General features: G+C 39.0%; 4 protein-coding genes and 1 long non-coding RNA gene across 8 annotated transcripts; 2 read left to right on the plus strand and 3 right to left on the minus strand.

Annotated features, from left to right (window-relative positions):
* The first annotated feature begins 4,932 nt into the window (after window positions 1–4,932).
* LOC124194252 lies at window positions 4,933–6,108 on the plus strand. The gene is made up of 5 exons (XR_006874691.1): window positions 4,933–5,089; window positions 5,183–5,280; window positions 5,344–5,455; window positions 5,605–5,734; window positions 5,806–6,108. It is a non-coding gene; the product is annotated as an uncharacterized LOC124194252 (long non-coding RNA).
* A 4,445-nt stretch (window positions 6,109–10,553) lies between these two features.
* LOC124194253 (glutamyl aminopeptidase-like) lies at window positions 10,554–17,364 on the minus strand. 2 transcript variants are annotated; one of them, XM_046588354.1, is made up of 18 exons: window positions 17,152–17,364; window positions 16,236–16,339; window positions 15,534–16,047; window positions 15,330–15,477; window positions 13,409–13,667; window positions 13,171–13,341; window positions 13,080–13,107; window positions 12,931–13,000; window positions 12,729–12,863; window positions 12,541–12,669; window positions 12,301–12,467; window positions 12,139–12,224; window positions 11,749–12,080; window positions 11,614–11,687; window positions 11,264–11,542; window positions 11,080–11,190; window positions 10,907–11,015; window positions 10,554–10,841 (listed from the first exon to the last, which is right to left on the minus strand). In XM_046588354.1, exons 2-18 carry the CDS (start codon window positions 16,300–16,302, stop codon window positions 10,692–10,694), a joined length of 2,829 nt encoding a protein of 942 aa, XP_046444310.1. In that variant the 5' UTR covers window positions 16,303–16,339; window positions 17,152–17,364; the 3' UTR covers window positions 10,554–10,691. The 2 variants fall into 2 exon arrangements, with proteins under 2 accessions (XP_046444310.1, XP_046444309.1); XM_046588353.1 differs by lacking the exon at window positions 17,152–17,364 and having other exon boundaries at window positions 16,236–16,450.
* Window positions 13,839–15,313, plus strand: LOC124194257 (protein EARLY FLOWERING 5-like). Its single transcript, XM_046588361.1, has 5 exons — window positions 13,839–13,963; window positions 14,050–14,212; window positions 14,275–14,672; window positions 14,728–15,015; window positions 15,076–15,313. Exons 1-5 carry the CDS (start codon window positions 13,957–13,959, stop codon window positions 15,210–15,212), a joined length of 993 nt encoding a protein of 330 aa, XP_046444317.1. The 5' UTR covers window positions 13,839–13,956; the 3' UTR covers window positions 15,213–15,313.
* A 579-nt stretch (window positions 17,365–17,943) lies between the features above and the next one.
* On the minus strand, window positions 17,944–24,217 carry LOC124194256 (protein Wnt-8-like). 3 transcript variants are annotated; one of them, XM_046588359.1, is made up of 15 exons: window positions 23,842–24,217; window positions 23,604–23,777; window positions 23,424–23,513; window positions 23,288–23,358; window positions 23,087–23,218; window positions 22,813–23,012; window positions 21,222–22,554; window positions 21,117–21,150; window positions 20,053–20,168; window positions 19,818–19,969; window positions 19,604–19,746; window positions 19,364–19,503; window positions 18,692–18,852; window positions 18,465–18,624; window positions 17,944–18,400 (listed from the first exon to the last, which is right to left on the minus strand). In XM_046588359.1, exons 7-15 carry the CDS (start codon window positions 21,287–21,289, stop codon window positions 18,340–18,342), a joined length of 1,035 nt encoding a protein of 344 aa, XP_046444315.1. In that variant the 5' UTR covers window positions 21,290–22,554; window positions 22,813–23,012; window positions 23,087–23,218; window positions 23,288–23,358; window positions 23,424–23,513; window positions 23,604–23,777; window positions 23,842–24,217; the 3' UTR covers window positions 17,944–18,339. The 3 variants fall into 3 exon arrangements, with proteins under 3 accessions (XP_046444315.1, XP_046444314.1, XP_046444316.1); XM_046588358.1 differs by having other exon boundaries at window positions 22,793–23,012; XM_046588360.1 differs by having other exon boundaries at window positions 21,222–22,704; window positions 22,793–23,012.
* Window positions 22,835–24,027, minus strand: LOC124194831 (F-box/LRR-repeat protein 15-like). Its single transcript, XM_046589216.1, has 6 exons — window positions 23,842–24,027; window positions 23,604–23,777; window positions 23,424–23,513; window positions 23,288–23,358; window positions 23,087–23,218; window positions 22,835–23,012 (listed from the first exon to the last, which is right to left on the minus strand). Exons 1-6 carry the CDS (start codon window positions 24,025–24,027, stop codon window positions 22,835–22,837), a joined length of 831 nt encoding a protein of 276 aa, XP_046445172.1.
* Window positions 24,218–24,290: the final 73 nt, after the last annotated feature.

The following is a 24,290-nucleotide window of genomic DNA, read 5'->3' on the forward strand; positions in this document are numbered from 1 at the left end:
CGAAGGTCACGGAGATCATTACATAAAACGTATCATGCGACGGCGGAGAGGTTGGGTGAGAAAGGTACGTGTTTCATCATTATCAAACAGGTACAATACCCGCAAGGCTTAAGAGGTGAGGGTGATCAAAAAATCGTATAAAAAGGAGAGAGAAAAGGCCAGAGACATCAGTCGAGTGAGGATCTCCGACACGGCAACAACTGCAGCGCACTATCTGTCACCATCTGCCTTCTTCACCGTATTGCCAGTTCGCATCCATGGGTAAATATTCTGTCTTTACATGGAGTTTTCTATTAATGTCAGTTATTTTCTGTTTGTTAATATGCAAATTATTATTGAGTATTAATGTTTGAATTTGTTTACTGTCTAGTTAATAAGGCGTCGTATGCTGTTGTGTGTTGTATCGTTGATTGGTGGGTCGACCACTGGTGTACTGATGTCTCCTGAGTATGGCGGATACCAAACCACAACGCCGCCGCATTACTACCCAAAGGCAACTTACGCAACGACCAGTTCCTGCACCGAGGTCTTCAAGTACTACACCAATAAAGCACCGGAGTTTTATACCACAACTTACGCTGCCCCGAGCCACTACACTGATGTCCTGAAGTATTACTCTGCCCCGAGTTACTACAGCACCAAGGCGACGGAGTAGGACTACGCATGCTGCCCCATCCTACTAAACCGAGGCTCCCAAGTATTACTCTGTTCTCAGCTACTTATTGCACCGATTTTCCTAAATACTACTCTGTTTTTCCAGCTGCTACACCGAGGCTCCCGCTGATTACTCCACCAAAACGGTCGAGTACTACACCGAAGCGGTAAACTACTACTCTGCCCCGAACTACACAACCACAACTGAGGCGGCCAAGTATTACGCAGTCCCGACTTACTACACAGAAGCTGCTCTTTCGTACTACGTTGAACCAAAATACGACACTGATCCTCCAGTTCACTACACCACGACCTACGCTACACCGCAGCCCCCAAGTACTACACCGAAGAAGCCGTCTATTACATAACAACGTATGCTGCCTAGTTTACTATACCGAGGCTCCCAAGTACTACATCACTAAGGCACCGGAATTCTACGCGTCTATGTATGTTGCCCCTGCCTACCACACCGAGGCCCCGCATTACTACAACACTGAAGCGCTCAAGTACTACACTACAACCTACGCTGCCCTGAGCTACTACAACTACGTCACGAAGTATTACTGTGCGTAAAAGGAGTCGTCTAAAAAAAAAAAAGAAGTCGTGCCCGAACTGCAGTGTCCTATCTGTCACCAACTGCATTCCTCATCGTGTAACCGATTCGCAATTATAGGTAAATATTCTTATTTTTACATTGAGTTTTGTTTCGATTATATTTTTTTGTTATTTGTTGGTATGCCTGTTAATATTTAGTATTAATGTTTGAATTTGTTTCTGAACTGTCTAGTTAATAAGGCGTCGTATGCTGTTGGGTGTTGTATCGTTGATGGATGGGTCGACCGCTGGTGTAACGATGTCTCCTTGATAAGGCGGAAACCAAACCGCAACGCCGTCGCCTTCCTACACAACTTACGCAACGACCAGCGCCTGCACCGAGGTCTTCAAGTACTACACCGATAAAGCACCGGAGTTTTATACCACAACTTACGCTGACCCGAGCCACTACACTGATGTCCTGAAGTATTACTCTGCCCCGAGTTACTACAACACCAAGGCGACGGAGCAGGACTACGCATGCTGCCCCATCCTACTACACCAAGGCTCCCGCTGATTACTCCACCAAAACGGTCGAGTACTACACCGAAGCGGCAAAGTACTTCTCTGCCCCGATCTACACAACCACAACTGAGGCGGCCAAGTATTACGCAGTCCCGACTTGCTACACAAAAGCTGCCCTTTCGTGCTACGTTGAACAGAAGTACTACACTGATGCTCCAGTCTACTACACCACGACCTACGCCACACCTAGCTACAACACCGCAGCCCCCAAGTACTACACCGAAGGCGCCGCCTATTACACGACTACGTACGCTGCCTAGTTTACAACATCGAGGAGTTTAAGTATTACCCTGCTCCTAACTACTACCAAACTGAGGTTCATGTGTATTACATCAGCAATTCTCCCGACTATGTCACCTACTTACGCTGCTCCGACCTATACCCCGAAGTATGTCTCTTGTGTTGAAAGATTGCTGAAATACAAGATTGATTGATTGATAAATCACAAGTGCATGTCTCTATTTTCTCCTTAAGTACCAATTCCTGCTGATAATTGCATGATATGAGAAAATATTTCTGAGTGCTATGTACAAATAATTGATCTTGCAAAATACAAAATAAAAATTCAAACTCATGTTTTATATTTGAATATTATTTAACTCTTTCCTTTTTATAAATTTCTTTTCCATCATCAAAATCCAAAGTCCAACAACCAATATTTCTTTAAAAATGCAAAGTTCACCATCCATTATTTCTGCTAAGTCCAGACTTTTGTTTTTGAAAAAAAATTTAAAAAAATTCCCCTTACATGAAGTTTTAAAAAATTTTATAGCGAAAAAATTTGATACGAATATTTTATTGCATTCAAAATTTATTTTCATAATATTTACATACATTTATTTTTCCTATGGCCCCCAGGGGGGGGGGCCTGTCGCTTTCTCTACCGCGATAATAACATGATGCAAGTTATATGCAAGTTATTATTTGTTTGGTGCAGAAAGCTTGTTTATCTAGCAGTTCTCGACTGTTTCAAACCTGATATTGATCAGGTTGCCTCAGTCGTATACTGCATGATTGAATGAAAACTCAAAAGACAACACATCAAACTTTTAACGCAGCAACACAAAATATCACTGGCAGAGCAATTTCATATGGCATGGATGAAAGCGACAACACAAAATTTTTGAAGTCTGGAACCCAGATGGAACAGCTCAGCTACAACAGCACAGCAACTTCTGGATTACACTGCAAGCACATGCTACTTCAATGGTTCAATCTGTCTTCGTCACACCTTTCACCATTTGGCTGCATTCCGCTGCAACAAGGTAACCACCAGCATTGAAGAAGTTTTGTTATACCTGTTTAAGAAAAGAAAATTATTGTCGAGAAACAGAAATTTGTACACATGCATACTCATTATAACAAAAGAATACAAAGAGTAACAGAAAACTACGCAGTCCAACAGAATAACTTTGATATCTGATTCAAAATTTCTATAGTAGCAGAGCAAATTGGTCTACTCTCTAGTCATGTTAACTAAATCTGTAGTACTTTTGTAAGACATGTGATCAAAATAATTACTTTTTGCTGTTGCATGGGATGAGACGTACGCCTAAGAACAGGCAGCGAGACACACGAGGCACGCCATTTCGGAAATGTACAGGCACTTCCAAGTCTGAGTTGAATGATTTGGCAAATTGTTTTCTACGTGCTAAATCACCTGTAAATTTTCACATCAACATTTTACATTCAATAACAAATTTAACAATAGGAAATTAATAATAAATACCTTTTAATTTTCATCGTGAGAAACGTCACAACCAACAACCAATTTCCGCTGCGTCTTGGAACAAAATGGCCGATCAGCGTCCCTGAAGACACTCGCGCCATCTGGTGGACATCATTTCAGCCAATTATTCACAGCCACCTGTTGACAGCCATTAGATTCCTGTTCCAAATGACTGAACGCAACGGCTGGATTGCTTGCTTCGAGACAGCACGCAGCAGCTCAATTGAATTCGACATGCCTTTTGGCTTTCACTAGCTGGCACGAAATGTATCAAATGAGCATGAACACCAGATTACTCCAGCAGCCCTATGACACAAATACACAAAGTTTTTAGTTAGCTCTTCAGACTTTGTAACTCTTTCGACAAATCTATAATATTAACAGAAAGTGTTAGGGGGTCAAGACAAAAATTAAACTTACAATTTTCTGAAGAAAAGAATCATTTTCCTGCCTGTGGCTGAAAGGCAACATGCAGCACCAGTTATCTGAACGTATGTGAGTTGAGTTCCAACTAAATTTGGCATCAAACAGTTAGTCATGTTGAATCTAAAGGAAATATGTCAATAAACATTCATCCAATAAACTAAAGTTAATGGCTACCTACTGCTCGTGTTTAACAGAAAAATACAACACATGTTGGTATGTGCCCTGCATTTGTTCACATTCTTCTCTTACGCTGCTGAAATAAACCTGAAGATTACCCATGGCCTAGATGATATGATATTTTTCATAGCTTTCCCTATGACAGAAAATACAATCTATGACATCAAATAACAGTTTAAAAACAAAAGAAGAATACTTGTACATCAATGAATTATTTGTTGAAAAACATGTTCAGAAAAACAAACATGTCCACACTGGGGTAGTGACGTACCAAGATCAATAGAAACTGCTGATAATTAGACGAATATTAACTAAGTCTGGGAACAAGTAGTAAAACAAATTGTGATTAAGACATTATTGGTTTTTACCTGTATTAAATGCATGATGCATTCAGCAGAACGAAGATTTTTAATAAAAGAGTTGGTGGTAGTGATGGTAGGCTACTTGTATGCTACTGTTTCCTTTCCCGTTCCTTCCTACAGGTTAGATTGAGGAATTTTGAATTTGATCCAGCACACATACGGAATAAATCACATCACAAACAAGTTGAAATGAAATTGAATTTACTTACGAATTTATCGGTAATTTTCATGGAAAAATAGGAAAACTTTTGACAACCACTCAACACAACAGTCCGCCATCACATGAAAACAACGACGCCTATGCCATCTATTGGACACCTCTGACACCCCAAGTCCAAAACGCAATTTACTTTGGTATGGCCTATGGCGACCGTAGAACTCCAAAGACAAAGGCGCTATTCTTAATTAATTAATTCTTAAGACTCCCTGCCAAGTTTAGTAAACAGAAATGGTCTTTTTGATTACTTTTGATGACTTATTTTACTATCTAAGGCCGGTCCTTTAGATAGTGGGTTTTGGACGTGTCAAATAGATGGCGTGAAAGAATGTTGTGTTGATATGTGCTTATGGCGGCTCGTTGTCAACAGTTCAGCTACTTCAAAAATTACCAATAAATTCGTTGGTAAATTGGATATATTTTGTGTAAAATTTGTTGGGCATATGTTCTGTTCCATAGATGTGTTTAATAACCTTAATATTTCTCATTCATTTCCAGAAGAAAATGTGAAAGGGGAATGCAGCCTACTGTCAACTACTGTGTTCATGTGTTGTAAATCCTGGGATCCTACTGAATGTGTCATCCAAATGACAGAGGTAACAACCAACACTAGCTTAATCAAGTATTGCTGAAATATATATTGTCTCATTTTTTATTAGGATTCATCATAATTATCGACTGATTCTATTAGACTTGCACCAACCCCAGCATGGACCAATCTCTCATTCCATCTTCTAGAGAACCTTGGATAACTGATTGGTAGTTTAGTGTGTAAGTTTACTTGTAATGTCACCAAACTTTCTTTGTTGCAGTCTAATATGTATTTAAAGTATTGTTCTGCTCTAACATCTATCTAAAATAGCACATTGATGACACAAATTCTAAACAAGGTGACTTAATTTTATATTTTTAATTTACAGGTCGAGTCATGTCCTTTGAAGAAAAAGGACAATAACTATACAGTCAACAAGGTCCTTTGTTTGGTAACCCATTGGCTGCTACTCTTGAATATCCCTTTTTACTTCCTGAAACAGGCCCTCTTGATTTGAGGTATTGCTTTCTGTCGCTAAAATCTAATTTAAAATTATTGTCATCCTAATAAATGTTCATTCTGCCAACAGGGTAACTCCTTCGCTACTTATCGTGGACTTCATCCATTGGTGAAAACTGATAAGAGAAAGCTGTAATTCAAGACTGATAGTTGTTTGATGTCTAAGCCGGAAGCCTACTATGGTTAATCGCTCTCGTAATAACTGTTCTTCAACTCTTTGCTCTTTTTCTGGTTTCTCTTAACCATTGGCCATGTCTTAACCATTGTCCCTGGCTGCAGTCAATTAAGGCAGTATCTCCCCCTGTCTTGATTGACTGTATGTGCGAGTTTCAAAAGCAGTTTATCACCCAAATGAGACAAAAAGGAGTTTGTTAGGTTTGTTTTATTTGGGTATAAATAGCTTTAAAATTTGCACAGAACAACATTTGTCTTGTACCGGACGCTTTGTTTATTAAATTTCATGCATTTTGGCCTAAAATTGTAGTTAAATGAATTAACTTGATTAAATAAAGTTTAATTATAGTAGCTGAATTCATTTAAATTTATGTTATTTAGTTAATTTAATCAAATTAAATTTAGATTATTTTTTTAATGTATATATTTTTTCTTGATTAATTTAGTAAATTATTTAGTTTTATAAAATTGGTTGTATCATTTTTTATTTCGTCATTTCACAAAGTGAAAACTAAATGAACTATTAATTTCCTACGCAAAAGGAAAAACTTGAAGTTCACTTTAACATCCCATTATTTAAGAATTATTAGATATATATGGGTGAGGGAAATATCAGGAAGCACAAATGCTGTTTAGACCAAGATCAGTTCACAACATGCCACAATGGATAACAAATTAGCATATTAAGGTTACTACATCACATACTACATGGATATTAATATTTTTATCAACGCGAATTGAACTGCCACAGTAACTTAAGACACCAACAACAGCTACTCCAGGATAACCTCGGCATCATAACTTCAGGATGACAGGATCAGCTACTTCAAATACTCCGGCAAAATTCAGGAAAGCAACAGCTTGAAAAGGAGTCGGACTGCAAAACCACTGCACATTAACGTCAATACCTATGAGAAAAAACAGGGATATTATATTAGATAGACAGGAAAACGATGAATCTTTTAACGTTTTCTTAGTAAAATAGACAAGGGTCTGCTCTGCTTATAAAACAACCATCATTTCCAATAAAAAACTACAATTCCCAAATCACAAATAATATCTCAGGCATTACCATTTCTTTTCTTGCAGCTTTGCTTCAAGTCTTACTTTTCCACTTCTTGATAACACAAAATCCATGCAGAAGATGGATGATTGCATCGTCACCAAGACCTGTTGAGAAATAGAGAAATCATTAATTAACATTTAGACCTGAACCAGCTGAAATAGACAAAAAAACATGTAATGGAAGAAATGAAGGAAATGTCACGTCAAGTTTAAATTAAAAATTAAATCCGAGCAGCACAGGTTTAAATTTACAAGAAAAAGTTGCATCAGAAGATCTGGAAAAAGGAATATTATGTTCTAGTTAAATAAAAAAGATTACAATTCAGCAAAAGCTAGTTGGGCAAGCAAGTATAAAACTTAAACCCACTATAAAATTTAAATTAGACTTAATGAAACTTCCCTTTTTACAACCCAATATCACCATCAAATTACCATTTCAAGATGTCTTCATTGATGTTACATTTCAGAATAACATCAGCATTGTTGACTGTTCCAAAAGCTGCAGCTCAACTCGACTTGGACTCCCTTTCGGCAGCAGCGGCTGCAACAAAACCACCTACATGACAGCAATGAAGCTTAGACCTGGCCATCGTCTCAAATTCAATAGATAAGAAAGGAATCTTTTACCTTAACATGAACTGCATACCACAGAGCAACAACATAATTAGCTCATACATCTAACTGACAATGGAAACCTATAGAGAAAAGAACATCAATGAACAGAATACTTTGAAATGTGAAAAAAAATTCCAATGAAAAAATTTACAAAGCAAAACAGAAACTGCAAGTTTAACTTTAGCCAACTTACATAAAATGAATTATTCAAACACTTAATAGTTAAGGCAATGAAAATAACTCAAACCAATACCACAGACAGCATGCAGCACTTCCCAACACCAACACATGGTCGTCATGCAACAGCTCACCACATCCTTCACCACAGCTCGCTGCAACAAGTCTAAAAGGGCTGGAGACCCTGCAGGCAGCGATCACGTACACGTTACGTAATGAAAAGCTTGGACTTCACCAGGCTGTTACTAGAAAAATAAAAACTCAATTAACTTCAGAAACAAAGTCATAGAATTTTAATTTAGAAACAAAGTTTTCAGATTTCGAAATTAATCAACATTATTGTCTATTATTATTCCTGAGTACTTCTTTATGTGACGAAACGCGCAACATGAACCAAGAGACGACATTTTGAGGGAAATGCACAGCAGACCTCATGCCCATAGAAATTAAACCATTAGATTAAAGAACTATTAGAAATTAGCCATGCAAGTGCAAGTTAAAAACCATGATCCCCATAAGTTTACCACACAAAATATTTAAATTTAATAACCTTGAGGAATAAAGGCAGTAATTATTACCATTTTTAAGACTAATAATGTCAAGAGAGAAACTTGCCTGCAATGGCCAAGCTAAACCTTCTCGGACAGCATCTCCATAGAAAAGGCAACATGAGGGAAGTCTTAGCAGTTAATCATCCATCTCAGGGCATCTCTCGACGGAATAACTGTAAAACCACTGCACACCAGACAACACCATTAACAGCTCCAACTGAACAAGGAACCCTACAAAACAAAAAGAAATGAATAAACCAATGATATTTTCAAATATTTAAAGAAAAGCCAAGAACAAGAAAATGAAGCACACATATGTAGACTTAAATTTAAGCAAAATTCTATGAATTGATTCATTATATACCAACAAAAACTTTTCACAAAAGCTGTCTTACATGGAAACCCGAAATAAGATGTTTAAATTCAATAACCTTAAAGAATAAAACAGGAATTACCATTGACGAAAAACGTCAGGAAAGAAAGCCGCCATGATCCAATGGCTAAGGTAACCTTCTCGGACAGCGTCTCGAAGAAAAAGAAATGTCCTTAAGAATGTCGTCTGCTGATCTCGACAATTTGATGACCCCCCCCCCCTACTTCCTCTAACACACTAGGGCTGAATAGTTAAATCCCTAAACACACTGAAATATTTAGCCACCTAGTGACAGCCCTTAGCATCCACTCACGAATTATTCAGCATCTTTGGTAGTGTAATAACGTAACCCAACCAGGCCCCAATACCCTTCCTTGAGCCTTGAGCAAAATGCAAAAATCCGATCACACTGCAAATATGAGTTTTTCACATGGTCACTTCTGCAGATTGGCGTTAGTTTAGGTTTTCATTCCATTAAGACCATTCTGAGTTAAGGGCTTAAGGCTAAGCAGCGGATCAAGAAATTCAAATTAGAAATGAAATAAAAGTAGAACTTTTCTAAAAATATTAGGAGCCTACTCGGCTACTCCCTAATTTATTCGAATTGGGCAAGGTTAAAATTTCGAGCGATGTTTTTAATTCATTTGTTTAAGAAGGAATTTATTCATTTTTAAGGCCAGAAGCCTAAAGTTCCGTGAAAATCGAGATATCATAATATTGAAAAAGTTAATTCTATATTAGGTTTAGGTTATTAGCAATAATTTATAAAAAAATGAAATCACGGTAAACGAAAGGGCATACACGCAACTTTTCTGAGATTGCAACTGAGAACTGCTATTGCATTCATCTGCGTCACAGGAACACATAATCTGCCCAGCATCTTTATGCATTCCAATGTTTCGGCATGTGTTTATTGTAGTGTTAAGATATCCGCACTCTCGAACAATACGGTTCTCTACTTTTCCTAAGAAACAAACGCGTTTTGAATTATACTATAAATTACAATTTAATTTGCAATTAGTCACTCACCTTTGTTATCAGGAATCTGATGTACCATTTTACGGCAATAAGTATACCGTTCTCCATCTGGTAGCTCAGAACAATTTTGAAGAAGCTGTGGAGAATTTTTTAGTCTGTCCGCCGAAGCGCAATCATCTCCACTTTTGAACGTATTACAAACGTAGCACTGCAAGGATAACACTGTAAAGTACAGCAGTACTGCGTTATTGCATTGGTTATAATTTTAAACGAGTCACAGCAACTTACCTTCAGAAATGGAAAGAACAGCAACAGCAAACCATAAAATTTTATCCATGATGACTTATTCTTTTTAATGAATAGGATTACGAGGCTTGAATTAATACTACTTGAACCTTCCAACAACCACTCAACCAATGCTGGTGGTATATTACTGAATACACTCAACACGTTTCGCTAGAGCCCTTGGAAGTATTTGTTTGCTTGACTGTTCCCTGCTACAGCTATTCCCTTTCGCTGTTGCTAACCCAAGTCTAGCCCCTCGCCGTCACCCTATAAAATGGTCGTAAACAAGAGTTGCCTCAGGGTCAACAACTCTCTAGAAAACGAAGAGCAGGATCTCGGAAAGGCTCATCTTACAATTATCGCTGAATCAGTAAACTTGGCTGATATTCTCTGTGGACTGCAACTGCAGCTGAAAATCGTAGCCACAAAGGAAGCGCATAGAAATGTTAGCCCTTCTCTGATTATACAATTAACATACTAGCTGCTTAAAATGTAAATGCTTATCTAGGGGCATAGCTAACAACATATTACTGAAAAGAATCAATGTTGAATAATGTGGCCAAGAAAATATTTTGAATGTCAATAACTGTACCCATTCCATTACTACTAACACCAATTTTAATGACAAGAATTTTGAACATTGATCTTACAACGATATTAACGACATTTTCCCAAATAAACAATGTAACCTGAATTTCAAGGCAGGCGGTGAAGCGGAACCTTTCCTAAGCACACAGTTTACATAAAACCATTTTCCTTTAGCCAGTTTTCTAAATCAGGCTTGTTGATTTTCAGCCATTGGATGTTATTTTGAACGGTTTCAATGGACTGTTCTCTAGCACGGGCGCCAGCGCCGGCATCGGGATATTTGGCGAAGAATTCTTTCATCTGTAATATAATTTAATAAGAGATAACGTTAAATGCCTTATCAATATTTATTTCAGCGTTTATACCTCATCCAGACGAATTTGTGTAGTAAACTTGCTCGTAACAGTGCCAACCATACGTCCTAGGTAACGATTGTTTGTAGTAAAGCGGTCAACTAAATACTGCCATTCGTTTCTAAGGACAACATTTTCCACAGTTAATTTCCAGAGAATAACTGATTTTTCAAATTGTTCCTTACCTTACAAAATCCCAAACGATGGGAAGTCCAACCGGGTTAGACGAGATGTACTCTAATACCGTGAAGTAGTCTTGTGATCTAACTTTATCAGTCTTGGCCAAATCTAAATATCTGTAAATCAAAACGAGCCGGTGCAACCTTAAATATATGTTCATATTGAAGTTATAAGTAATAGAAAGTTTACTGATGAATAAGCCAAGGTTCCTTGGCAAAGGCGAGTCCGTAGAGCAACTTGATTGCCTCGTTTGGATCGTTTTCAGTTGTGTAACGGTCCCACATTGCATTCCATACAGTGGCATCGCCGATTTGAGAAATTCCATATCGGTAAACCAAGTTGCGGAAATTGGGAGGAATGTATTCGTTGGTGTTGTTGATCCATTTGCTTAGTCGTTCAGCAGCACTTTCTAAACAGGGAGTATAGTCGCTAAGACATGCCAACGACAGAATGGTGGTCTGCAAATTTCTATAATTATTCCAAAGGTTAGAATTCTCACATACTGGCAAACACAGTTCATAAATAACAAAATTTCATACTGATCCAAAAACGGCTCCAATTGATCCCAGCCCAGTTCCGAGTACGACGGCTCCACAAGAGTAATGATGAATTTCTAGCAGACAAATAGGGAAAAATTAACAGTTGTCGAGATACACATGCCACAGGTTACTAACCCTGAATCCTGGATACAAGTTTGTGATGTAGACCAAGCTCGAAATATAAGAGAGCTTGCCAGATGCAGCGCTCCATGGAACAGGATGACGGTCGTTCTTCACATACTGAACAAGTTCTAGTGAAGTGCTGTAGGGCAAAGAGCCCGCCGCAGAAAGACTGAACGAATCATCTATAACTCCGTATCGATCGCTAGCTGACATCGAGCTCACATTTGCGATAAGAGCAGTGGCAAGCGCATTCCAGTGAGCAGGAAGATAGTTGACGCGAAAAAATCCTCTTTGATCTGCATTTAGCTTAACCCATTTGAAGTCGGTGGGTAATTCGATTGTCACTGTCGAAAAATAAATTTAGTTCAAGTATAAATTTTTTTACTATCGAGAGCAAATTACCAGATTCATTTTCCATGTACAGCCATTTAGACTGTAGGGTAGGATTCTTATCAGTAATATAGAAAATTGGTACATCCCATTTGTATCTACGTTAAATTTTAAATATTATTGCATAACTGTACAAGTACAATTTCAAGCGTAACGCTAGTTGAACACGATTACCCATAGGGTGACGGTGTTACAGTTGCATTGCTATTAGGATCCGATAAGAATCGAGACTGCTTGACAGTCAACATATTCCCATTTACGGTGTAATTCAAAACAGGGTAACCCATCTGCCGTGTCCATGTATCCATGATTCGAGTAATATCCAATTGAGGGGTAACAGTCTAAAGTAATTAAAAAAAAAATTTTTAATTTATTTAAAAAAATAATCTCATTAAATAATTTTTTTTTTCTTACCTGAAGTACTCGCCATAGATCGGCAGTAGCGGCATTTTTAAACTTATACTCTTTAAGGAAATCTTGAATACCTTTCTGGAAATTATCTGGCCCCATGAAACTTTCCAACATCATCAAAACAGCAGCACCCTGTTTTAGTAGTAAGGCATTTAATCTTTTCTTATTCATAAAGGCTAAACATCGTTTACCTTATTATATGAGATTGCGTCAAAAATTTCGGTGATCTCATCCGGGTGGTTAACCGTTACGACGATAGGATGTGAACTCAATTTGGAATCAAGCTCCATCACTGGACCGACATCATCGCTAAGGATGAAAGTCATCTGTCAGCGAATTAAAGTTTAAAAATTAAAAGACGTGAATAAATAAAGACTGATAATTGATGATTACCATATCCCACGTTGGCTCACAGGCGTCCGTTCCTTTGAACTCCATATAACTGGCAAACCCTTCGTTCAACCTAATAATAATAATTTTTCAAAAATATTAAATCGCCTTTCTAACATATTTTGACAAACGGAACCAAAAATAAAACTTACCAAAGATCGTCCCACCAAATTATGGTCACTATAATAAAAAATTATCCAATTAAAAACCAATTCACCAAAAAAATGTCGCGTACCAACTTACTTAAATTGCCGAACCACTGATGAGCTAATTCGTGAGCGACGACGGTTGCGACACGTTTCTTATTGGATGTCGAACTCTCCAATGGGTCGAACAACAAAGCCGTTTCACGGAACGTCACCAACCCCCAATGTTCCATGGCGCCAGATACAAAATCGGGAATAGCAATCAAATCTATAGGTAAAAAGCGGCACATAAATTAATTGATTGTAAAGGTCCACGAAGTTAAAGAAAACATTACCTTGCTTGGGCAATACGTAATCAATATCGAAGTATTTCTCATAGTAATCCGTGGCTTTGATCCCGATCTCCAGCGGGTATTCGGTGCTGCTAAATTGATTAGAGCGGGCTATCGTTTTAATAGGTATTCCTCGTTGAGTAGAACCCACCCGTTCTTTAAAATCGCAAACGATAAAGCAGGCTAAATATGTCACCATTTCGACACTTTTCTGGAATTTAACCGTAGTCAATCCAACACTCGGGCTGTCATCCACAAACGACTGCAAGTAAAAAAACAAAATAATTAGTAATAAATCAAATTGATTGAATAACTTTAATGTGCTAATAAAAATACAAAAGTTCAATGAAAATTCCACCGGGACCCTAAGGCAATAGACTATTCTAGATTGGCCCGGTTACCCTTTCCCTTCCCAAATTCATCCTAATTAGCAGCGTCCGCGCACAAAGAGAACGAGGGAAGACAATCAAGGGGTACACGTGGCTTGGTATATAAAGGAACAAGTGCAGAGCAGAAGGCATCTCATTCCTTCCCCAAGTGTCACAGCTACCATGTCTCGTAAGTACACTTCTAGAGCACATCTTTGTGGATATTTGGATAAAATTAGCAGTTAGTTTTAAATTCCTGTCTATTTCAAATGTTAGTTAGTAGCAGAATTTGGATTTCGGCACTATTTCTTGTGGGGACCGTTTGGTGGGTGAACGGAGCTGCTGTCCCAAGTTCGTCTGGAAATTTTCAGCCGCCACCCCAGAAAGACGGCCCAGACTCTCAACGCAATGCATCAGCACCTGTTCCAGCAGATTTCAAGTAACTTTTACTTTGAAATGTCCTTAAATAAAAAAATCCATAAGTATTTGACTGAATTTCAGAACATTCAAGCCGATGGAACCAACACGTCCAAATAGTCCGAACCTTCCGCCACCACCTCAACCATTTGGGATCAACTCTAACATGCAGATGCCTCCCCAAACTCCGCCACAAGGCTTCTTCATGACTCCTCCACCTGGATTCCGACCTGGCATGGTAATGATGCCTCAACCCACGATGTTTCCGCCAATCATGAACGCGCCAAATCAGCAACAAGGACAGACACAACAACCCAAGTTGACCAATTCTACCACGATGCAATTCGCTCCACCATTAAGCAGCAATGCCACTCGGCTAAACAACAACACACGTCGGGAAACGGAACCATCTCCAGCAACACCTTCAGCAACAACTACATCGACCACAACTACTCGAAAGCCTTTCCAAGAATTGCCACTAGGTAAGAACTAAAGTGCACAGTTGTAATAAACGAATTAAATCTAATCTGTTTGCAGGTGCAGACAAACAAGAATCTGATGGATCGAAAATGAAACAAACTTCCTCGTCCGCGGCTCCACAGTCTCTCCCTGTTAATCCGTTTAACCCAATGATGCAACCACTCAACCCAGCGATGCAGCAACTCAATCCAATGATGCAGCCATTTCCGATGATGAATCAACCTCCTCTATTCATCGATCCGATGGGGCGACTGATGATGCTCGTACCATTCAATCCTCAGCTACTTCCTCGAGACCCTAATCAACAACAGGCACTACCTCAAGGACCCCCTATTCCCATTCAAGGTAACTGTAATCATAAGTCATGAAAAGAACACTTAACTAACAAAATGATCACTCTGATAGTACCACCGTTCAACCCACAAATGCAATTTCAATTTGGCCAACCTCAACTTCGCCCAGTTATGGCTGACTTAAACAAGCAAACTCCCCCTCCTCACATGGGAGACGCAAGCAGCAAGAACGCAACTTCTACAAACTAGTTAATTTTTTAAATTTCCAGTACTTGAATGGTTATTGTGGAATAGCAAACATGTAAATCTAATATCCAGATGCAAAAGAGAATATATATGCTAAAAAGTAAGTTGACAAGGATTTACCTCTTGAGGCATGTTGGAGTAGGCCACATAACCATCACCTTTAGGTCGGACAAGAGTAACACCAAAGGTAGACTTGTAGCTCGGTTCATCCATGCATGGGAAAGCCCTTCTAGCGTAAGTGGGCTCAAACTTGGAGGTAGCGATAGTTCTGGAATAGAAACACAATATTTAAGTAGTTAAGAAAAAAAACTTGTGGAGATTTACCTTGTTAGGTTAGTGTCACTGTTGTAGTAGTTGCTTTTATAAAAGCCAACAATGTCTTTAGTGAGACTTCCATCAAATTCAAGCTGTAGTGTATACTGGCCTTGTGATATTTGAGAGCTCAGTTTGACAACCCAAAATTCATTCGGGGCATACTCAAAAGTTTCACCAAGATTTATCTGCTCCCCATTAGTGCCATCACCTTTGCGAAGCAATGTTTTTTTAATGGTGAGGAATTTACTGTGGATAAGAATGAAATCTCTAGGCTGTGTGATATTAAGTAGAACATCCACTTTCCCGGTGAAAGTCCCTAGGACTAGATCGGGATGCAAATAGATCTCGTAGTGTAGAGGCAAAGTGTCACTCGGAAGACGGTAGTCCAACTCCCATGGTTCAGTCAACTTAAGTGTCGTGCTTGCTGCCATTGTCGTACTTGGTAATGCAGTCGTACTCGTATCAGTATCACTTTTGAGTGACGACAACTCTTTGTTCGCGTTTGCAAGGCAAACAGACAGGACTGAAAGACAAAAAGAATTGAAAATTTGAGATAAGGAAGTAAACAAATGAGAAACGATTAATCGATTTGAGTTCAAACAATCGATTAATAAGACTTTCGAATGTTACACACCGCAATGTAGACCTACTAGCTAATGCTGGATTTGTCAATTATAATATAACATTTTAAAAACATTTTATTTTACTCACCGATAACAGCAATTGCCAATGCCCCGGATAAGACTCCAAGTGAAACCAACGGGATGTTAAGCTTCATTTTTTCCCTTCCGTTTGCCCTATCCTTTTTGGGTGTACTAACAGGAAAATAAACCATTTTTTTACTCTATATTTTTGCTAATTTCATTGAAAAAATAAATTTAAAAAATTTAACGACTATCTTTTCCTTAAAATAGATCCAGTACACACTAAAATAGGAGAAAATGTGTTGTGCCCTTATATAAGGTGTTCAATGGTGCAAGTTCAATTCTTACTCTTCCTTCTCAAGGGCGTTTTACAGACATTAAGTAAAAAACAAGGTTATTTTTTGGAGGGTATTCTACCAAATGATTTTATTTCCGCCTAACATTAGGAGAATGTCACCCCACCTTTCTTATTGCATAATTTGGACTTGTGGTATCTGAGAAAACCACGGAGAAAATTGAATTCAATCCAATTCCTTTGCGGATTTTGTTATAAACCGGTCGTTAAAACATCGAGGTAGAAAATACATTCGCTACAGCTTTTCACGTATGATAATCCCCCCCAGCAAAATATTTCATTGCTTTTCCCTCCAAACCAGTATGGAATGAAACAGTGGAAAATCCCACTGCTATGTTGATAAAACTAAAATGCAAAACGAAATCAGGTAGGTTACTGAGTTTACTTACAACGTCATGCCAGCTCATTTGGTAACCTACATAAACTTGTTTTTTTTTTCCTTTTTCATATGGGAAATAGCCATAAGAACAAGCATAAGAAGTTCCTCTACTTGAATTTACAACTAGATAGCCTATATAAGGTATTTTTTTAATGTAAATCTAATCTAGTAGATCGTCAGTACATCAAAAAATAAAAGTTTACAATATTTCAGAAAGAAAAAACGAATTAAACAATAAATTTTACTCACGGCCGTGAATGCGGAGCTGGAACGTCGTAGTTACTGATAAAACTGACCAGCCTCTCGACGACCGATCTCTTTACACGCACGACCACGACTGTGCGTTCGCGTTCAGCTTTCTCCCCCTTTAACGATTGCGCTCTCTTTCTCCGTCACTTGTATGCTCAATAATAGCGAGACCAAGAGTTTCAGAGATCCATGCTTAGAGAACTGTGAATGCTTTAGGCGCCACTTTATTTGATCAATGCCATCTGGAATATATTCCGGCAAAGATCCGAGAACTTTGGAACTCTCTTTCTGAGAGGCCGACATGTTTTATTTTGGACCATTTCTCACAGTTCATACCCTTCTCCTTTCCGACAACCGCTCACAAGTTCTTCATTTAACTTGACACTCTTCAAATGAGAAAGTTTTTCAAAACATGTAAGAACTTGGTGCGTGTAACGCAGTGCAGTTGAAATTTCGTGACATTCTACCTCCGTAAATATTAACCCAGTAGCGCCTGATAATCTTTATCAGATGCTAATGTGGATTAGTACATCAAACTCAAATAAACCTGGTTGATTCAACATGTGACAACCTAAATGCGATGTAACAAACAAAATTATCTAAACGTACAACGTATAATACTACCCTCAAATTATCTTGGGACCTCGAAATACAGAACCTTTAAGACGCACCCAAAGCCATATAATAAACAATAGGAATTACTACTATCCAACGAATCATTTGTTTCCAATTCGCGGTCACGATTTGGGAGCACGTACGGCTGATCCGTTGTAATAAATCTTACAAGGAGAGTTCGGCTCAATTTTAAAATTTCGAGCTCGATAAGATCTAGAACGGAATAGAGTCGGCACATGGTGGCAGGAAGCTTGTACAACAAATTCACACATACAACAACGATACAAATCAAATTAGCACAACTAGGAGTGTGCACACACATGTTTTGGTTGGGCCATTCGAAGGTGTCAACCCGAGAGCAATTTCAATTTTTTTTTTTCAAAACGTAGACTACCCTTATACTTAAACTGATAGGATATTTTGTAAGCCGGCCATCTGGAATATGTACATTTGCCTTGAAACAGAGGAAAAAGTTTCTCAATTTATCAGTGAAATTATATCTGTACATTTATGGGATGATTTTTTGATTAATACTGCGACAGTATACGCATGTTGATTGGATGATTGACAACTTTAAGCGCAAGAGTAAATACTTTTCGTTGTGTTGCACGTCTGACACTGGACTTGACAGCACCTATGCGTCAAATTGAAAATGTTAGTTATCTGATTGCCAAAGAATAACGGTCGATTATTCTTACCACTGGAAAGTGCAGTTGCATGAGGTCATGACAGTGACGACGCGCTTCTTAACTTTGTGACCGCAGTTCTTGCACAGATGAATGCAGCTGCGACGTTGAGATGCCGAAAGGCCTTTACCTTTGTCTCGTGAGCATGTCCGGCCTTTCGTGCCGCTCGTTCCTGAGCAAAAACAATCCACCATTAATAAAAGACACGAATTCGTTTGAGTTGCGGAAATGGAACTTACCGGCCGTGACGTTTGCTCGGCAAAAGTCGGGCGACAGTTCCAAGTAGACGAGCGTTTGTGGCGAGACGCGTAAAATCTGTGACGAGCCTGACGAGGTCTTGGCGCCGTTGGACGACGAGCTGCCGCCGTCGATCTGTAGGATGCCATTGCTGTAGCCAACCCTGTTTACAAGAGAAAATAAAAACAAAAATAAGAAAAAAAACCCAGCAGCTGATCATTAAAGTTCATTGTCGAGTTATCATTTTGTTTTCGAGGCCCATAAAACAATATCAACGTGATATCTCATGTACTGTCTGCAATAGAACTTGCAACGGCAATAAATACAAGCCTGTCAAGTATCAAGAACAGTGTGCTGCTTTGTGTTTATATCTACATACAGTGTGGAAATCCCCCTTTTTTTCCACCCAAGCCCAACGCCACCTCCCCCCAGCCGGTAATAAAATAAAAAAGGGAATAAAAACGAGGCGACCAAATATCTTGGCGATTCAATTGGCGTCGCCAATCTTGGCCGCCCCGATATCATTCACACTTTCAAGTCTTTGTGTATCCATGCATGATTCCCAATAGACGACATTGTTCTCGACCCCAGTCATCATGACTGGCCATCTTCAAGTCGCCTATCGCCTTAATGACAGTCTGGGCCGTATCTTTTCAATATTCTCCCCTTTTTACCTCACACTTGTGTCGTATTGTCGTTTGAGGGCTTGGCCAACTGTGCGGAATGGAGGCAATTGAATCCAACAAGTCTGCATGGCGCACGAGCCGGACACTCCGTGGCATTTGCACGACTGGCGCATTGAATGACGAACAGCCTATGATAGGACAATCGAAAATAGTAGCATCAATAAAACATATTCTACATTTTATGGCTAGCCAATAATTATTAAAGAAAGAAAAAAAGGGATAGCTTACCAAACGACCAGCAAAGTTGTTGTGCAAATTAGCTAAAGCCTGGGCATCCTGTCCAGACTCGAGAGAATCCAGTACTCGGACAGAGTATTGTTCTCCCATCTTGATGTTGTCGCTGCATCCCCCCCACCGCCATGTGGCTGAAGCTGAAACACGAAATTGTTTGTTTTTTTATTCAAAGATTCGTCTGAAGTTTCTGATGACTGAAAATACTTACGAGATTCGTTTGGATGTTGAGAATGTATGTTGGCGCATCCGCATCCTTCCAGTTGGCCGCGAGAACAGTTGCGCGTTAACGTGTAAGTGATTCCAGCCGAAAGGAAAGAGTGGAGAGCCGCAGATTCTCGAATCAGTGATCTAAACACTTTCCTATTGTCAAGAAAAAAAATAATAAAAAAAAAAGGTTTATTGAATTGAAAAGGAAAAACTTCTTATGTACAATCACGACTTACTTTTTGGTGAAGGCGCTGCGTGGACATGCCCAGCGCTCCCATCGGAATTGATATTGGCATTCGCCCATCGCAAGTTCAGCGCCGGCCGCTACCGATTCCGCCATTCCCAAATTGATCTAAATAAGAGGGAATCGATTAGACTAATGTAATTACAACATCCTTGATCAACAAGATCTGATACGTCAGCAATCGGATAAGCGGCCGAAAAAATGTAGACGGATACGGTGACGAAATCTTGGCCGTAGGAATTGTTTATTTGAAATAAGTGTTGATATAGAAAACCCACGATTGGAGCTATTAATACGATAACGACGATTGGGGAAAATAGTCTCAACGTGATGCCATCACCCGCATCCAGCACCCGGAACAAAAACAGCAACTGGCGCAATCGCTGGCCTCGTGCGCCAGCGTTTGTTATGTTGTTTAGCTTTGAGTCGTGGAGTTCGTAAATCACCCTAGAAGAGCGACGACAAACAATCGACACGTACTACTCAGAAGAGGGAGGCAAACGGAGAAAAATAAAAGAGTATTCCCCCCTCCTATTTCCATCACTTTTGGATACGTTTAAAAACTTTTTTATTTACGACTTCACTTGGAAAAATCAATCGTCAGTCGAAATGGAGTGAGAAAAAAAGGTGATGGGTGAAAAAGACACATATCGCCAGGTAGAGCGCGCAATCCCCAAGTGTAAGTTTCCGCCCGCATATTTCTCGAGTTCCCATCTCTCGGCAGAGTCTCTCGGCACAGCGGTGACACAAGAGGAGCCCGGATTTGGCCCTATGGGATTTTGCTAAAGTGACCCACCGTCAATTCTCAAGTCCATCTCCACCGAGATTGACTTAATGAGCTTTTGCGATCTGCTGGCTTCCTTTAATTTCTCTCTCCCCTCTCGGCGTTGATGAACAACTACGTCCCGCCGCCTACGCGCAAGAATAAAGAAAATACTAAACTTTTTCCTTCCGGTGGCGCCGGACTGTCGGGGCAGCGAGTGCGGCATTTCTTTGAAAAAAAGGAACCCCCCTCACCCCATAGGAAAAAGATTTGAAAGTGGCAATAACACTTACCCTTGTGCTTGTCATCAACAGATTATTCCAAGACCTAGAATATAAGAAATAACATAAATTAATCGATTGAACCACGGTAAAAAGAAATGAGCAGAAATATCTTACCAAGCCGATGAAGTAGAAAATTTGCATAACACCAGCAAGGCGAAAAACGAACGAACTAAACAATTCATCGTGAATGTTGGACACAAAATCACAGAGGATGGAGTGTGGAGCGAAGAAGAAGCAGATGTTTCGCGACTACCGTCAGCTACGCACTAAAATTGATTCTGTGTTGGAACACTTGTGATAGCAAAGGAGACAATTTGTGGCTTGTCATTGACTCGACAGCACCAATAGATACACTAGCACTGGAACTTGTAGTCGGGGTCGACGAGACTTCTCCTTCCTCTCGACTCAAGCGGTCAGAACTCCTCCCATTTTCTCTCCTCCGACCCGAAAAGGTGAAGAAATGTTGATGCGATGCTAGTAGAGGAGGAGTAAATGTGGGAGGAGAAAGAAGAAGAAGAAAAAAAAAAGACTGTCGGGCAAGCGGCAATTATCCCTTCCATTCAATCCCGGAACTTTGATCCGATTTTGGCTTTGGTGTATGAAAGAGAAATACATGTTTTCTGATGGTTTTTCAGATTTTTTTACGCTTCTGGGATCTCTTGTCCATTCTTAACTTAATACTCTTAAGAATTTCTATCAACCAATAGTACATAGATTCCTCAGCTAAAACCCCAAGACAAACTACGCTTCACGCTATTTGAACTTTTTTTCCTTTTCTAACAAATCTAATTGGATTAGTTGTTTCCCTACCTCTATTCACCCCATACACACATACATGTAGTACTACATACAAATAAAGAAAAAATTGCCCGGAAATGGTATTTGTGCCACACCAGAAGCACAATAACAAACTGTCTAAAACGGCAGTAGAATTCTATGGTACGTACTCGATTTTTCCCGTCGTGACTTAACTTGTCTTTTCATTGATTTTAGTTACCATGTTTCTAAAAAGGCGGATGGTGGAGTACTCGACTGTTGGTGGCTCTTTTTACAACATCAATTCACCGACCGCTAGACTGGTGCCTCCACCATCGAACCCTACGGAAGTTTCGTGGTAGTCAATTGATATCAATTATCCCAAAACGTTACAAATTCACACCCATCTCAAGATAGACATTTGATGGACATTTGAGAACTTTATTATTACGTGTTGTAAGACAGAAAGAAAAAAACCAACCCAAATTTAACGCGGCATTATCTAAAAATAACTGCCTGGTTCATCATTCACGATTAAAACGAAACACGTAATCGTCCGATAGGGGTGGAAATCTAGAATTTTAGAATTCATGATTATGCCAACACGGAAGTTGTACAATCAACATTGGGCAAGGATGACAGAACTCAGCTGTTTCAAAACTTCTCCCCAGAGCCATTTAGGGGAGAAGAACTATAAAAATTAAGAGAAAGAAGAGGATAAGAATAAGTCGACTTCGATAAGAGCGCCAATGGAAATTTAGAGAAGGATATTCTTAGTGCTAGGATTAACACAGTAGCTAATGAAATGGCGGTGGCTGTCTACCAAGTGAGGTAGATATCGCTTTTTCATTGACATAAAAGAAGGGGGGAAATGTCATTTTACATTATAGACATTGAGACTAGGTAATTGGGCTATAGAATAATAATACTTAGAAAAGAAGGAATGTACAGAAGATCCCGTTGAAGAATTTTCACAGCTGAGTCCGTGGCCAGGTTTGAATTTGATTCAGGCGGTGCAACAGGTAAGAAGGATATTGAGGTTTGTCAATCCAAACACCACGTGATCTCAACCAAGACAAACTACGCTCGCTGACCTCACAACCATCCACCTTCAGCGTGCGCACGGTGTGGCAATATTCAGCAAACTTTCTAAAAACAAAATATAATACATTTTCAACTGAAAAATCAATCTTTTACAGAGGCCTACAAAAATTAAAACCTACTTGATCCCAGAGTCTGTGATTCTGCAACATCTACTTATGTCAAGATACATAAGTTGTGGGCAAAACTGAGAAATCTTAACTAATGTTTCATCCTGCAGACAAGAGAGATCACTCAGGGACAGTGATGTCAATCTGTTAATATTATAGAAACAAATTTTAATATTGCATCTTATTTCATAATTAAATTTTTATGTTTGATACTTTGGCTGTCGTTTTACAAATAGGATGATTGAAGCCTCACTTATGCCTGTGCAGCCACTAAAGTCAGCTACCTGTAAGTATTAAGTAAGTATACATCATAACCTTCAAATATGCTGTATATTCATTGACACAAAACCTTGATTGTATCTGGAAAATGGAAGGCTAAAATTTCAATGGCTCCAACAGTTAACCAAACACAATTCTTCAACAAAATTTTCTCTAGTTTCTGAAATGAAATCAAATGTTACCCAATTAGACAATTGTGATGGAGCACATAAGAGCAATAGGAGTTGACTAATATAGTTAACTTAATTACTTTACAGTTGACCACAAGTGGCTGGAGAGTTCCATTTTTAAGGTTACTATTTGACAAGTCCAGGTGATTCAAATTGTGATTATTTTGTATGATGGTCTTAATGCATTCATCATTGAATATCTTTGAATTAGATATTTTAAAAACTTTTAGGCTGTGACATAGCTGAGGTAAAACCTGTAATTTAAGAATAATAATTTAAATTATGATTTAATAGTTGGTAAAACTAACCACAACGAACCTGACATAGGGCTTGTGGTAACACTTTGTGATGAGAAAGATCAAGATATTTCATATATTTGAAATATTCATGGACTAGGAAATAGGTTTGTTTACTAACACATCGAAAGTTTAGCCAGTCCTGAGGTGACAGATAATCTATGATTTTCAAAATAACGTCATCCCCCGGCAAATCCAGGAGATGCATTTGTAATTGGATGTTTTCTTTCATTCGCCAATTGCCCAATTCCCAACAAACACACTGTGATTAAATTTAGGCCTACATTCAGCAATCAGGAACCAACTATGATTATGATTCTATGAATCACAGACACACACTGCTTGCGCACATAAACATTGCGACCTTCATTTCACTAAACGTCGGAAATAGTGGAAACATCTACTAAAACTCGGGAGTCGGGATGGATTAAACGGCGAAGCCCTCTAGCGGCCTAAATGTTTACAAGAAAC

Source organism: Daphnia pulex, chromosome 5 (assembly GCF_021134715.1).
Source record: "Daphnia pulex isolate KAP4 chromosome 5, ASM2113471v1".
Lineage (NCBI taxonomy): Eukaryota > Metazoa > Arthropoda > Branchiopoda > Diplostraca > Daphniidae > Daphnia > Daphnia pulex.

What these genes read in the sequence shown, in the direction of transcription:
- LOC124194253 (XM_046588353.1), bottom strand. Translation starts at nt 16,359, where the DNA reads ATGGTTTATTTTCCTGTTAGTACACCCAAAAAGGATAGGGCAAACGGA. An exon ending in AGTGACACTAACCTAACAAG is followed by an intron (nt 15,478 to 15,533) that starts GTAAATCTCCAC and finishes TTTCTATTCCAG; the next exon opens with AACTATCGCTACCTCCAAGT. An exon ending in ATCTATGGCGAGTACTTCAG is followed by an intron (nt 12,468 to 12,540) that starts GTAAGAAAAAAA and finishes TAATTACTTTAG; the next exon opens with ACTGTTACCCCTCAATTGGA.
- LOC124194257 (XM_046588361.1), top strand. An exon ending in CCTGTTCCAGCAGATTTCAA is followed by an intron (nt 14,213 to 14,274) that starts GTAACTTTTACT and finishes ACTGAATTTCAG; the next exon opens with AACATTCAAGCCGATGGAAC. An exon ending in ACCCCCTATTCCCATTCAAG is followed by an intron (nt 15,016 to 15,075) that starts GTAACTGTAATC and finishes TCACTCTGATAG; the next exon opens with TACCACCGTTCAACCCACAA.
- LOC124194831 (XM_046589216.1), bottom strand. Translation starts at nt 24,027, where the DNA reads ATGCATCTCCTGGATTTGCCGGGGGATGACGTTATTTTGAAAATCATA. An exon ending in CACTTGTGGTCAACTGTAAA is followed by an intron (nt 23,514 to 23,603) that starts GTAATTAAGTTA and finishes ATTTCATTTCAG; the next exon opens with AAACTAGAGAAAATTTTGTT. An exon ending in TTTGTAAAACGACAGCCAAA is followed by an intron (nt 23,219 to 23,287) that starts GTATCAAACATA and finishes TAATATTAACAG; the next exon opens with ATTGACATCACTGTCCCTGA.
- LOC124194256 (XM_046588359.1), bottom strand. Translation starts at nt 21,289, where the DNA reads ATGAATTGTTTAGTTCGTTCGTTTTTCGCCTTGCTGGTGTTATGCAAA. An exon ending in TGTTGATGACAAGCACAAGG is followed by an intron (nt 20,169 to 21,116) that starts GTAAGTGTTATT and finishes CCTCTTATTTAG; the next exon opens with ATCAATTTGGGAATGGCGGA. An exon ending in CGCAGCGCCTTCACCAAAAA is followed by an intron (nt 19,970 to 20,052) that starts GTAAGTCGTGAT and finishes TCTTGACAATAG; the next exon opens with GAAAGTGTTTAGATCACTGA.